This window comes from Phoenix dactylifera, chromosome 18 (assembly GCF_009389715.1).
Source record: "Phoenix dactylifera cultivar Barhee BC4 chromosome 18, palm_55x_up_171113_PBpolish2nd_filt_p, whole genome shotgun sequence".
In the NCBI taxonomy this organism is placed as follows: Eukaryota; Viridiplantae; Streptophyta; class Magnoliopsida; order Arecales; family Arecaceae; genus Phoenix; species Phoenix dactylifera.
Window position 1 is genome coordinate 4,104,707 of NC_052409.1, and position 14,873 is coordinate 4,119,579.

At 38.1% G+C, this 14,873-nt stretch overlaps 2 protein-coding genes across 4 annotated transcripts; both read left to right on the forward strand.

The window, feature by feature from the left end:
- Positions 1–1,059: 1,059 nt before the first annotated feature.
- LOC103698140 lies at positions 1,060–6,936 on the forward strand. 2 transcript variants are annotated; one of them, XR_003383759.2, is made up of 3 exons: positions 1,060–3,182; positions 3,977–4,107; positions 6,190–6,936. XR_003383759.2 is itself a non-coding variant. In XM_008780133.3 (3 exons), the coding sequence occupies exons 1-3, from the start codon at positions 1,128–1,130 to the stop codon at positions 6,381–6,383; spliced, it is 2,340 nt and encodes a 779-aa protein (XP_008778355.3). In that variant the 5' UTR covers positions 1,066–1,127; the 3' UTR covers positions 6,384–6,936. The 2 variants fall into 2 exon arrangements, 1 of the variants encoding a protein (XP_008778355.3); XM_008780133.3 differs by having other exon boundaries at positions 1,066–3,182; positions 4,017–4,107.
- A 2,274-nt stretch (positions 6,937–9,210) lies between these two features.
- LOC103698155 (E3 ubiquitin-protein ligase AIRP2-like) lies at positions 9,211–14,422 on the forward strand. Of its 2 annotated transcripts, XM_026801546.2 has the most exons (6): positions 9,226–9,445; positions 11,588–11,614; positions 11,727–11,877; positions 11,987–12,053; positions 12,141–12,375; positions 13,794–14,264. In XM_026801546.2, exons 3-6 carry the CDS (start codon positions 11,770–11,772, stop codon positions 14,002–14,004), a joined length of 621 nt encoding a protein of 206 aa, XP_026657347.1. In that variant the 5' UTR covers positions 9,226–9,445; positions 11,588–11,614; positions 11,727–11,769; the 3' UTR covers positions 14,005–14,264. The 2 variants fall into 2 exon arrangements, with proteins under 2 accessions (XP_008778372.1, XP_026657347.1); XM_008780150.4 differs by lacking the exon at positions 11,588–11,614 and having other exon boundaries at positions 9,211–9,445; positions 13,794–14,422.
- Positions 14,423–14,873: the final 451 nt, after the last annotated feature.

Genomic DNA, 14,873 nt, shown 5'->3' on the forward strand with positions numbered 1-14,873 from the left:
CCTATCTGTAATGACTAGGTGGGATGCCAAGGGCCATCCAGAAGTAGCTTGTTCTAATATAAGAGATTGGATGAAAAATCACATGAATGAAGTTAAAAGAGTGAAGCACAAAGAAAGCGAAATCACAATTTTGAAACTTGGATACAAAGTTTCCATGAGTAAATCAACTGAATGCTTGAAACTCGAGACCAAATATTTTTTCCGCAATCAACAAAACATTCCATCTTTTATGCTCTACAATCCTTATTTGATACTCATAGCAAGAGTCCGCCTACTCTGATTCACATATAAAGCATAACAAGATAATACAGGATCCAATTTGGAATCACAGCTCATTAGCTGATTTGGGTGAACAAGCACTATTTGTTTGTCAAATGGCTATGTTTTGTTTTGTTCTTTTTTTTTTTTTCAAAGATAATAAATGACTTTTTTGATCAATATTAATGAAATCAGGGCTGATATGTGTAAGCTGGCAACTAATTAGTGGCAGATTGACATATATCAGCCATGATTTCATTAATATTCATCAACAGAGATGAACATTTCCAACCAAAAAATCTGTTATAATTAAAAATATTTAAGAAATTGTTGCATAAAACAAGTGCACAAATCTCACATGTCCTGTATTAAGGAAAATAAAACCAAAATTAATGTGCAGTTCATCTTTTTGAATTTGAGAATCTAATGATTCTTTGGCTATCATTTTCAGTCCACACATTACAATGTTCTGAACTTGATGATGCATATGACTGAGCCAACCAAAAAACCAACACTTATCTTCTATTTGCAGCTTATGTTCACTTAAACATTACGATAGGACTTTTTTTCCCCCAATTTTCCTACAAACATTCCAGTCTCTACGTATAATATTTATGTAGAAAAAAATCTGCATTGAAAAATATATGCGGACACCCGCACTCGAGGTCGGGGAGCGGAAGCTTACGCCATCGGATGAGAGTTGCTGGCGAGGCGGCACGTGTCCGCCATCAGCTTGGGGGACTTTGGAATGTTTATTTGTACTTGCAGGGACTTCCTTGTAAGTTTGTGATTCATCCGTTCACCGGAGCTCTGCCCTTTCCATTTCCCTTCCCCTTCCCCCGCGAGGCAAAAAAAAAAAAAAAAAAACCATGGAGATTTTAATCTCCCATAATTCCCTTGTTCCTTTATCGGTTCCTCTCCTCTCTCGACCCCTAAATCCCCTTCGTTTCAATCCATCCTCCCCGAGAAATCCTACCTTTTTCTCTTTGCGTTCTTGGAATCGTCGCCGGAGGAGGCTCATCGCGACCTGCCGCTCCCTCTCCGCTTCGTCCGACGTAGTTTCCTCTAATTACGGTGGCTGGGACGATCTGGAGCTACTTGGTGGATCCAATAGGTCGGGCGAACTCGATCCGCTGCGGAGCTTCTTGGTTTCTCTTGGGATTGATGATCGGAAATACGCTTTCCTCTTCGTTTTAGGGTTTCTCTCAGCTTTGGTGGTGTCCAGGGTTAGGGTTTCCTCGATGGCGGTTTTGCCGGTCTCGGTTGTGGTTTTCGTGGTTGGGTTTTCGGCCGGAGTGGCTCAGTCAATCATGGCAAACGGGTCAATTGGAAACGTTGGAAGGAATGGAGTTGATTTTAGGGTTTCTGATGAGAAAATGATGGATTTGGGAGCTGTTTTTGATGAGTTGGAGGTTAAAATGTCGGATTTGGAAAATGAATTGGAAGGAGGCATTGGTTCAAATCAGTTAAAGAGGAGCAAGATTAAAAGTTTTCTTGATAATATCGAGCATATAAGAGCAACAATTGGGCGTGGCCAGAAAACAATGGAGGCTCTGTCTGCAGGTGATGTTGTAGACGGGCATATGGCTTTTGATCGGGAAGGAGGTAGGAAATTGAATCAGAAGTCGATTCGGAAAAGAAAGGAACTGGGATCAATTGCTCTCGATCTTGTCCAATACTTTGGGAGCTTGTTTCAAGAAAACATAATTGGGATGACGCCCCCAAAAGGAAAGGACCCTACCACCATTAAGGGAGAACTCAAAGAGCAGGTGGCTTCTCCTGTGGAAGACCATACAATTCCAAATGCAGTGAGAGCATCTAAAACTAATGAGAAAGGTTCGAATATATTGCCAAGTAAAAGTCTGGACAACTGTAAAGTAGAAGGATCTGAAGCCTTGTTCGGAAGTACTGAAGGAAATGGGGCGGAGAAGGCTAGGAATGTTGAGATGGTAACTGACCATAGTGAGGCAGTTCAGATTGGAGAGAAACCCAGTCATTGTAGAGATGGTAGATATAATAATCATTTGCTTTCATATGATGAGGAGGTTAATAATTTGAATGCAAGCTTGCACTTTGCATCCAAGCAAGGAAGTTACCAGAAAATGATATTCAGTCATAATTATGGTCGGATAACGCAAAATGACATGCAGAATTCTGCTGATCATCATACCAGTCATAGAACAACAAAAAGCATGGATTTCTTCACAGAATCAGAGACATCGTCACTTTTAAAGCAAACCTTTGAGATGCGTGATAAGTTGTACTCAAATTCTCTTGGAGGCAGTAGCAACAAGGTGAAGGTTGAGCAGACTGGTCCCCATGGTTCTAAAGAAGCAGATGTGAAATTTGAAGACCAATCTGTTCAACAATCAGTACATGGTGATGGTATGGAAGAAGGCCACACGTCGTCATCTTCGATGCTTTCCGGTGATGACGAATTTAATCAAAATGTGAAGGAGGCATCAGAGCTTCTAAAACGGGCAAGGGAATATATGATGAATCAAGCTGATGAAGAAAGAGCAGATGCTGTACTGTACAAATCTGCAAGGTTGCTTTCCACAGCTGTAGCTCTAAGGCCAGTGAGCTTGCTAGCTGTAGGTCAGTTAGGAAACACTTATCTTCTTCATGGAGAGCTTAAGCTGAAGATCAGTCGGGAGCTGAGAACTCTCCTATCAAGAAGTGATACCATATTGAGTGGAAAAGGACGTGGCTTCTGGTTTAAGAAAGTGGAGACTCGCATTCTGAGCAGAGAAAATGTTGCAACTGCCCTTACTGACGTGTGCGAAGAATGTGAAGAACTCCTTGTCGAGGCAGGCAGAAAGTACAGAATGGCCTTGTCTATAGATGGGAATGATGTCAGAAGCCTTTATAATTGGGGTCTTGCTCTATCCTTCCGTGCTCAGTTGATTGCAGAGATTGGACCGGTAAGCATTCATATGACTTTCTTGTGACTTATGCTTAGATGTTCAATGTAATGTATAAGAAACCAATGTATCTCGCCAAATGCACTGACTGACTCACAGCTAAAGAGGGGGAGTCATGAGTGGTGAAATTTCAAGTGGTTCCTATGTTTCTTCTTGTGATCTTTACCACATATATATGTTTGTTACATTTAAACATATTTTGTTTGTGCTTACGCTGGTGTTTTGGTATGTTCTTTTTTTATTTTTTTGGAGGGGAGGGGTTTGAGGTGGGGGGTGCACACATGTGCTCATTTGTGTGAGTGGAGTGGGACAGAAGATATGTAGGCCAAAATATTTCCCTAACTTTATAGTTTCTTAGTATATATTTGAACAAAGCATGATAGCCATGACTAGTGGTTTTTTATTTCTGTTTTAGCCGCACCAGGGCATATAGAGCATGATAGCCATGTCAAGCGATGACTAATACTATCTGAATCCAACTTATAGTTTTTGCTGAATGCAAAATTCCATATCAAGCTCGTTCACGAGCATAAGTCTGTCCCCATGTCTATTTTCTCAAAAGTTGCTTGGTTAGATTCTTTTGAAGGCAGCTAGTCCAACTGGTAATCCCATGTATACATAGTACAAACTACAAACTTTTCGCCGTGTCTGCTTCCATGAAGGTCGTCCTGTCAGATAATTATAAACCTTATGTGCTGAATAATTTTTTCTCTCTTTCTTCTTCCTCCAATTTACCTGCAAGTTCTCACGCTGCAAAATCATATAAATTCTGATGAATGTTAATTTTGATGTAGTATGTGTTTGGCGGATATGACATGGGTTCCCCATTTTCAGGATGCAGCTTTTGATGCTGACAAGGTGTACATGGCAGCAATTGATAAGTTTGATGCTATGATGTCCAGAAGTAATGCTTATGCACCAAATGGTATGACTTAGTAATCCATCATACCTTATCCAGTTACTCTTAGTGTTGTCAAACAAATGCATTCTATCAGCCAACAGTTAGGCCTTAGTCTAATGACCATGTACTGATACATGGAAGCTTAATCCTTCTATCTATACTTATAGAACATAAAAAAACAAGAGAGAACTTTTCTAGAGAACCATTTTACTGATGGTCAATATCTGACTTTCCCATCCATGCAAATGACATTAATATCATCTCTTTCATCTTGCATGGTTGTTTGGAAACTATTGCAGGTTCAGTAATATTTACAATCACCTTACCATACTAAAAAAAAATAAATAAATGCAAGAAAACTCAAGAGCCATCTTCATATTATTTTTGTGCAGATTCGTTCATTTGTCATTCATTTATCTATTTATTCGTTTTGACTTGTGTCTATAAGTCTATCAAAGTGAAGTGCTGCTGCTGCATAGTTTTTAACTAATATAGTTTCTCAGTCCTGCAAATTCTCACTTAAAATGTCTTTACAGTTTCTTATAGTTATGGTGCATAAGTGTCATAACTCTGGTAATCTGGAATTTTTAAAGCTATTAGGGATCACTAGATTTGAAATTTCTTTTCCTTGTTTGACAAAGCTTTTTGTTTAATGTACTTTCTGTCTGTGTTTAAGTACTAGCGTGAGGTTTTCTGAAGACTGACAAAAGAATATTTACAACAAATATGCATTTGTAATTCTTGAATAATGTTGTATTTATATAAAATCAATAACCTATTTGCAAGGAGAATTTGGTAGTCCAAGTCAGATGCAGTGTTTGTGGCTGCTTGTACATCGAGTTCCCAAGCCTTAGAAATCCAACTCGTTAGTGGTCAGATATGATGCTGTTTGCTTAAGAACATGAGGAATGAAGTTACAAAAATTAAACTTGACTGGCAGAGAAGACTGCTATATCTAATAGGGTGGGCTTGCATCTGAATGTTCTATTCCAGAAATTGTAACTATGCTAGAGAGAAGTTGGAAGACAATAAAACAGATTTAGAGAGGGAAGGATGTTTCAGAGAGTGAGGAAAGAGAGGGAAGATACATATTGAGGGCAGAAAAGAGAAAGTATGATGGAGATAGAAAATTGATAAATAATTAAACTCAGGGGGTAGAGTGGGAGCAAGGAAGGCATAGGGGGATGTAGTGATTGAGCAAGAGTTTGGAGGCTTTGGCCAAAATCATAAGCCGAGCTCTTTTGCAAAGATCCTTAAACATTATCCAGTTGAACCTTAACATGAATATTAACCTTCAGGTTGTATCCCATCTGTTTAGATCAACCTTATGATTGGAGATTAACTAATCCAACTTTGATCCAGCAAAGCTCAGCAAACTTTATAAAATGATCCCTTGATAAATATTTTGTGAAGCAGTGTCCAGCTTCATTTACTGGGCAACTTGCTGGGACATATGATAAATCAAAAATTACAGACCATAACAGATAAATAAATACATGAAGATCTCCATAAAATCTTGTCTGCAGTAATACCTCTGAGAATATGACAGGATAGATCTCTCCTTAATTTCTCCTCGTCACTTGAATATAAATGCTAAGTTTGACTGTCCTTTACTTTGGCTGTTGTCATTTGGTTCCACACATCCTTAGTCTTATTTTTTATCAGTCCATGTGATCTTTTTCTTTTTTCTGTTTCCCATGAAGTTTATGCCTTGTGCCTTTATGTTTTATTCCTTGTCCCACTGAAACATTGAATGCCTAGGACTGTCTCTCGGCCTTTCTCAACAATAAACTATTAAAAATAAACAATCTTTCAATCGCAAAGACCGATATTTGCAGTGACTAATAAGTGGAGTCTATAGTATCAAACTCTTGATATTTTGACAACATTTTCTTAATGTGGGTCTGGCTTTTCAGGAGTAACGCTAGCAAATGCATGACATAACATGGGATGCCCATATTAAGGAATGATTGACATTTTTTTGCAAGCTCTTTCTTTTATTAAATGCAATCTGCAATCTTCTTTCCCTTCTTTATCTCATATGCCACAAATTTTTCTACTTAAACAATTTGTTGAACGCTTTTCTGATACGTGCATGACTTGCAGCTCTGTATAGATGGGGAATGGCACTGCAGAACCGATCTCATTTGCGTCCACATAATAGCAAGGAGAGGATGAAACTGCTGCAACAGGCAAAGAGTCTATTTGAAGATGTCCTTCGTGTGGAATCAAATAACAAACTGGTAAGAGAGGCTCTATCTTCATGTATATCGGAGCTCAAATACAACAGGCAGTGGTAATCACTGGCTTAAGGGCTCAAGGAGATAAGGTCCAATTCCCTCTTATTCATATGATTGCTTGCATCTGGAACTTCCAAGAGGGTCCAGCAATTCTTGTCCAGCCTCGTATCGACATTTCTGTCATCCATTGGTATATATGGCTGCATGACAAAAAATGCAGCTGTTATCAGTATTTGGACTCTGGTACTCAAATGCAAGTCAGAGGCCAGCAAGTTTTACAGTGCATGTCTTCTGTGCTTCATGCACATCCCTTCCAGGTGGAGTCCTGAAACAGTGCCTGTTGAAGTATGAGAATATTTCTGCAAACAGTGCAGCAGCTTTTTTTTTTTTTTTCTCTTAGTTTTGCCCGCAAACAGCATGGTTGATCTCTAGGCTCCTGTTGGATTATTTAAACAAGTCTCATGTGTAGCAGAAAGATGGAAATTGTACTGACCAAATGAACAAAGAAGAGAAAAGCTTCGACTCTAAAAACTAGATTTTTTTCTGAAGCTAAAAAGAGAAAATACTTCTTGTGAAATTATTATCATTTAATAAACTCTGTATTTGTTCGTCATGCATCTCAGATATACAGCTGCCATGGTTTTTACCATTCCTGGAGTTTGATAGGGAAGCAACTTTTGTGCTTTCAGATTCATGCCTGTCAAGCTCTCGGATACAAATCGATCATTTAATTTTCTGAACAGATGTGACATCAATTCAAGCACTTTTAAGTCTCAGGTATTCTGCTCAGGACTCACTCCAATGTAAAAACAGTACATAAATAAAAGACTGCTGCAGTACAAAGATTTGAATAGGATATTTAATTCGGAAACTAAAGTGTTTGATCCGAACCAGGATGTTAAATCCTGATCCTTTGCAACGACCCAGATCCTTTTGCAGGTATGAAGGTTCAGCCAATAGGTTCTGGATTGAGCTTTGCCAAACTCTATTCTCAATAATAATAATAAATCTTTGGCTATAGAGTTTTCATGGTGAAAATTTTCATGGTGGGCTGTCATAGCCGGATCTCTTATTTCTCTGTGTTGGATGTTTAAGATCACATCTAATGCAGGGGAAATGATCAGTCGAGTCCGGTCTTTGTCTATAATTACCGATCAGTGATCAGTCGATCAGCCCACTTGAGCAATCCAAATTCCAAAGTGAGTTACCATTGCATTTAATTATTTCTAGCGAAGAGGGAAAGGAACATGATCTGATTCGAGAAGCATGCAGGTGGCAAAGGGAAATTTGCAGGGTAAAAGTGCAGCAGAAAGGGAATGGTCGAACAGGACCAATGTATTCACCATATCAATAGTATTACATACAACTCCAAACATAAATGACCATCCAATTTAAGTCTCATTCAATTAGAAGAATGAAGTCTTTTCTTTGCATTGTGTTAGCAGACTATCTTAACTAGCATGCAGATCGAGCTCTTCACAGAATATTAAGCTAGGCTTCGTTACAGTGGGTGTGTTGGTGAATTAAGAAGATGATGGTATTGAAATCGAGGACCGGCTATCCTCTTGCAAATGAAGAGCAAGGCATTTGAAAGGTCGAAGCCACATGAGAATTCAAACTTTTCTTTTGAAGTGAATCATGGCAATCTTCCTCGCTCCAAACTTGATTGATCACTTTAAAATCACTACCTCCTTCACTCGAATGCGCCTCCCCGTAGGATTTTCAGATATTGAGTAAGCCAGATATATCACAATGAAAGAGTATTAGTCATGGAATGAGCTCCATGACATGTCAGTTTTCCTGCACAAAAGCTCTAACTTGCTTGATAATTGCTTGTCTGATGCCCAAACGAAAGGAGTTGACATATTATGATTTTAATTTCTTTTTAATTCAGATATATTACGAATTGAATTCGACCCATTACCTGGATTCAAGGGAATTTCGCATCTATCCACTCTGACCTTGATGCCACCTGGTTCTCTAGTTATGCAAGTATATGTAGATTCAAGGCCATCAATTCTACATCTAGAGAGAAACCAACTAGCATGTTAATTAGTTGATCGACCGTGCAATTAATTGGCTGTTGAAGTTGAACCAACCAATCTCTTTGCTGAGATAAGTAAAGGTGAGGTAGCACTCATCATGGTGAGAATACAACTATCTCTGACCTTGCTTATACCTAAATTTTGCCCATCTCTTTTTTTTCTTTTTTTTTTTGCGCATTTTTGAGATAATCTAGGAGTAACACTAGAAGGTGCATTTATAGTTCTCATCTTAGCCAACATCTTAGTTGAGAAATTATTTTGTATCAAACATCAATGTCAACTATTTGTTTATATGTTGTTTGTAACGTATTGTTACTATCTTGGCCAATATTAAATGATAATATGGTGTATTCAAAAATATCAACCGACCCAACATCTTGATTGGTTAAGATATTTTGACTTTTCTAATTAAATAAATATATGAGTTCGTGAGCATTAACACCGCAGCCTAAATTTAAATACTTAATTAATGGTTATGTACTAGATATGGTCTCTTGATATCTAGATTTCTTTCCATATTGGAGAATTAATTTTTAAAGTAATTAAAAAAAAATATGTCTCTATTGTGATAATATAAAGTATTCTAACCTCTCATGGATAACCTCTAAGCCTTGTTGCAAGCCTCGCATTCACCAAGGTCAACTGCAGTTTCCCAATGAGCATCGAAAAAACAATAAAAAAATTAAGTGATACCACACTTTGTGATATCTTTATCATTTATGTAAAAGTCTGCGAATCCTGTGCAGTATTTTGGAAGTCCCTTTGTTTAACGCGCACGACGCCTTCCCGTCCACGTGGCGTCGAAGAATCCTTTCTTTCCTTGTTTGCGTCCCACTTCCTCTCTCCTTCAAAGCAACGAATACAAGAAAAGGGGAAAGGTGTGGGGTTTGGAGGTTCGAAAGGTTAGGGTTTTGGGTGGGAGAGGAAGGAGAGTTTGAGAGCGAGAGAGAGGAGAGAAATTAGGGTTTCCTCCACTGCTGGATGATTTTTTCCGCAGATGTTCCTCGTTTCCATGCGGAAATCCTTCAAGGACTCCCTCAAAGTCCTCGAAGCTGACATCCAGCACGCCAATACACTGTAAGTGGAGTTCATCATTTGTTCTTTTTTTGATGAATTTGAAGTTGAAACAGCTATTCTCCAATCAAATTTCGCTTTTTTTGGTTACAATTTGAGATGAGATATCTTTTCCCCCCTTCTTCTATTTTCTTCTAGTGGTTTGAAGAATTCTGGAAATCTTTTCAGCTAACCCGGTTCAAAAGTTGTAACTTTTTTGTTCTCTCTTTCTGCATTCTGGGTCATTCTTTCCGTCTTGTGTCAAATTTTGATTGTCATTTGAAATTTTTGGACTTTTTTTTAAGGCTTTTCTAGTCCATGGTTATTGGTTAAAGAATATATCTTTGGGCCATAATTATGGTGATTGGATTTCTAAGCATGTTCCAGACCGATGTTTGACTATAAGTAAAATAATAAATTATGCAGATTCCTTTGATAGAATATTGTAATTCTGTTCTTGCATTTTAGTTAGCAATTTTGAATTGTAAAGTAGTAACTTGTTTTCTTGAAATGATGTAGAAGGTGTGACTTAAAGCTAAGTAACTCTGGGCCCAAATGACAGACGCTCCATTTATATGCTGTGTGATTTGGGGAACATGGACCTTTCAGATGGCTCAGTAATGACTATATTGACACCAGAATTTTTGTTAGTAGTTGTTCTATCATCAACCTTTGGCTTGTGGAAGTGCTCGTGGGATCAGATTAGAGGAAAACTTCATATATATCATGACGTTCAATGTGCATTAGCACACACAATCCACGCGTATCTTGAAAAAAGATTACTTGATATCAAAGCAAGAGAAGGAAGATTTTGGATTTGTTTCCTTGCTCATGTTGTAGAAAAATGGTGAGGACAATTGAACATGATTGAAGAGGAAGAAAGAACAAAAAGGATCCTATCCTTGTAGATTGAAAACACAAGGGAAAAAAATTCTCACAAATGTGCCTACTACTCGCTTTTTTTTTTTTCTTTTTTTTTTTTGAGGAGATGGGAGGCTTGGCCATCCGGAAAAAAAGGTGCCTCCTGCTCACAATTTTTTTAATTTAGATGTCCCTTCAGAGGCATCCGATAAAAAAGTGTCTATTGCTCATATGTAGAGTCTATAGATGCAATTGCAACCTAAGAACCTAGTTTCTAATCCCAAAGGGCATTCTGGTCAACTCACTTGGAGTTCTGAAGCAATTTTACGTTACAAACAGAAACCTAGTCTTTAAGATGCTTTATTCTATTAAGAAATTTCCAAAACGAGTAACTCTTTTTACCGAAAGGCTAATATAGAAAATTCTTTAAGCAAAACAAATGGGCAGTAACGAATTACCTAAATATTCTGATCTGTTTGTTACCTTTGCTCTCAATCTACGTAAAATTGTTTGTTTAGTTTTTGTTTCCAATTTAATGCATTAACTATGGGAAACGAAAAGGGCACTTTGGTGTAGGTCATAGAAGCACAATGGAAAAGAAAGCAGAATAAAGGTGGTTATGATATAGATCTTATTACATAAGTTAAACTTCCAGGAAACTAACTATTTAGTGAGGAGAATCATTCCCGAATTTATGGTTTTACTTGTCCTGTGGCAGCATCTTTATCTCAATGCCAAAGAACTACAACTTAAAGTTTATAGAATTTGGTTGTAGGGTTGGCATCTGTTTATCAGTGTTCATGATTCAGCACAGGCAATTTGATAGTTGTTTTTTAATTTGGCTCCTACCTAGAGTGTACTTGTTTCCTGCTGCTTCTCTCAGCTTATAAACAATTCAGTAAGTGTTACTGACTTACTGTCTGGTTTTCCTTCTACAGTGTTTTCCTTTTCTTTTAATACCATGATTGACAAGAAGTTCATGATTACTATGAGTTTTAGATTCACAACAGTCTGCTCCCTTTTCTAGTTGCTTTTCTCTGGGCCCTTTTCGTCATGATCTTCAGCATTGGTAGCTCCTTTCTTTCTGTATAGAATTTTCTGGTTCACATAATCCCAAAATTTCCTTTCCCCGGTTTGTTGGTTGTTTTTGTACTTGCCTTTATTCCTTTAATAATGGAGAAGGCCAATTTTTCTTTTAATTTTTTAATTTTTGCCTTTTTTGGCTGCTATTTTAAATGGAATAACCACATAAAGGACTTGCTTACGTGCATGTGGGCTTTTCAACATACACATCCTATTCCCTAGACTGCTGTCTCTCTTGTAGTAATTTGGGTGAGTTGACTTCTTGTCATATTTGATTTGGACCATCAAAACGGTAAATACACGTTTTCTAATTCTAGCTTCTACTCCGTTGTAATTTCTGATGCTTAATTGCAAGGTGCAGGGCTTCGGAATTCCGAAGGGAATATGATGGTGCCTGTATTCAAATGCGAATGTCATATAGTCCAGCTGCACACTTATTTCTTTTCCTAGTGCAGTGGACAGACTGTAGCCTTGCAGGGGCTCTCGGTTTGCTGAGAATTCTAATATATAAGGTTGAGATTTCATGGCTTTCAATTTTGAATGCTGCATCTATAGTCAAGGACTTCTTGCATGCTTCTTTCATGATGATGATGCCATTCTTAAGGAACTTCTTGCATGTAGGTTTATGTAGATGGAACAACAACCATGTCAACCCATGAAAGGAAAGCAAGTATCAGGGAATTCTATGGTAAATCGATTGGTTTGCAGTAAATAGAAAGTTTCTCTCTTCAGATCAGAATTTGGTCTTGGTTCTTATGTTGTTGTTCATGAGCAGCTGTGATTTTTCCCTCTCTGATGCAACTGCATAAAGGGATCACTGATATGGAAGATAAAAAGCAAAAGGCTATTTGTATGGAGAAGTACAGGAGAAGAGATGAAGTTGAAAGGAGGCAATTCTCAGAGATAGATGTTGAAAGAGAGGAAGAATGTGGGATCTGCATGGAGACAAACAGCAAGGTTGTGTTGCCCAACTGCAGTCATGCTATGTGCATGAAATGCTTCCGCGAATGGTATGGTCCTTCCTGTCTTGCTCCTCCCTTTCTTAAATTTCAATACATTGCATTATTTTGGTTTTCTGGGGTATCATATATATCAGAATGCATTTAACTCAATGGGGGTAAGGCATTCCAATCGACTTATAATCATATATTCGCAAATAGTAGTTTACATATATGTTATGCTTATGGGGAGACCATATCCTACCTACTCGGCACATATTGAGATACTTCTAGAAATATGGACTGTATAGGAGTATCTAACTGTATGTGATGGAAACAAACACAAACATATAAGCGTGCGATATGGAGCCAATTTCCCTCTATGATTAGATCGTTGCATTATCACCTCGTAATCTTCAACTTACATCATATTACATTAGAGTCGGGGCTTGAACACTATTCTTTGATTCATTTACTGCTACTGCAGCGCTTATAAGAGACTTCTGGTTTAGCTCCTTTTGTTTACAGTGTCTGGCCATAAGTCACATTATAGCAGATGGAAGACTAAATGCTACTTCAATTCTCATCTCTCATCCTTCTGTTTAGGAAAGTTGTGGTCCTCTGCTCTTCTGTACTCCCATTGTTTGTAAGGGTCAATAAAGGATGCAGAAAAAGTGGTAGATACTTTGTGTTACACAAGCGCTCACTGCTGATAAGCATCCTGTTGGTAATCTCCTTCGGGGTCTGCTCCTGAGTGATTTGGTCCACGCTACATGGAATTTCTTCTTTCATTTCTTCCTCTGCAGGAAATGCCCATAGATCCATGAAAATCATTTACTGCTACTAGAATGCATCTACCTCCTACCTCCTAAAGTCCCATGTCTCCAATATTAATGTGAATAATTAGATTATCAAAATCAGATTGTTATTTATATTATAAAATATTTGGAGCTACGAAATTTTATACCATGTGGACAGAATAGCATGGCATGATATCCTGATGAAATTAATGGTTAATGTATTACTTTAAGGCAGGCCAATTGTTTCCGTCACTAAAATAATGAGGGAAAGGGGAAAAAAAAAGCAAAGCTTTCACATCCCAAGGAACAACATTGTCAGACAGAAGGGTTTGAACGATTGTGTGCAATAGTGGCAGTTGTGGCCTTGATAATCATTATTACCAATGAGGGCCCAAATCATATATCATTTTATTATCCATGCAATTTCTGTCTGATCCCTATTTTTTTTTTTTTACACGAGATTGAAGGGATTCTTGCAACTTTGTTGAGATACAACTTTGCTCTTTGCTTTCATGCAATATTATTTTCTTCAAAAATTGCATTTGCTTATTTTGGCTCTTGTGCTAGAAGAAAGAGGGAATGGTAAAAATAGACCATATGGTTTCATCAAATGCTTGGCTCTTCAGCACAGTTATATGCTCCTACCTATAATGTTGTACGAGATTTTAATCAAATGAATGGTGGATGCAGGCGTTTAAGATCGCAGTCATGCCCCTTCTGCCGTGATAGCCTCAAGAGAGTAAACTCAGGTGATTTATGGGTATTTACCGATAGCAGTGATATTGTTGACATTGCGACAATGTCAAGAGAGAATATGAGACGCCTTTTCATGTATGTGGATAAGTTGCCTCTAGTTATCCCAGATTCTGTTTTAGATGCCTACGATTCTCATGTGAAGTGACCTGTTCGGCAGTCTTATGGCTCCTTGTTATAGACCACCCAATTCTTTGAGCCAGTGCTTGTTAGCTGATTGATTTATCCAAAGGATAGTATTTTAATTCCTGCTTTAAAGCTGGTGCTACTTTTTAAGCGGCTGTTGAGCTTGAGGATCTGTTCGAGAAGAGATCTGTAAATTGTGTTCAGGCTGCTGTAAATATTTGTACAGTTGTAAGTTGGTCTTTGTCCAGAACCCAACAGTATCATGTAAACAGACAGCTTACTGTAAAAACTTGACTCATGGATTAATGTGTTGTGGGTTCCTGTATCAGAATTTTATCCATGTATTGAAGCCATGCTGGTACCAGGGAATAGTTAGGGACTGCATATATGGAAGGAAGGGGTGAGGTGGTAGGTTTCATCAGCAATATGATTTCTCAATATGAAAGGGTGACTGTTAATGGTGACAGCTTTTTGCAACTTGTTATTCATTTCTAGAACTACAGTGCTCCAGATTTGATCAGTCTTGGCAGCACATTATAGACCTTGCTGTTGGAGGTTCGCTCATATATGATTTCTCAATATGAAAGGGTGACTGTTAATGGCGACAGCTTTTTGCCACTTGTTATTAATTTCTAGAACTACAGTGCTCCAGATTTGATAAGCCTTGGCAGCAGAGTATGGACCTTGCTGTAATTTATAAGGTACTGTGGTACTTGGATTGTGGATTGTGTTCTTTCCTACCCCCCTCATTCATATTTAATCTATGAGATATATAGATGTCTATCAGTCAGGTGAGCGGGCATATCTTGTGGATTTGTGAATAATGCATGCAAATAATCATAGCTGCTTGTCCCTGTAGTCGAGATGAACGTTTGATGAAGGAGGCGCATC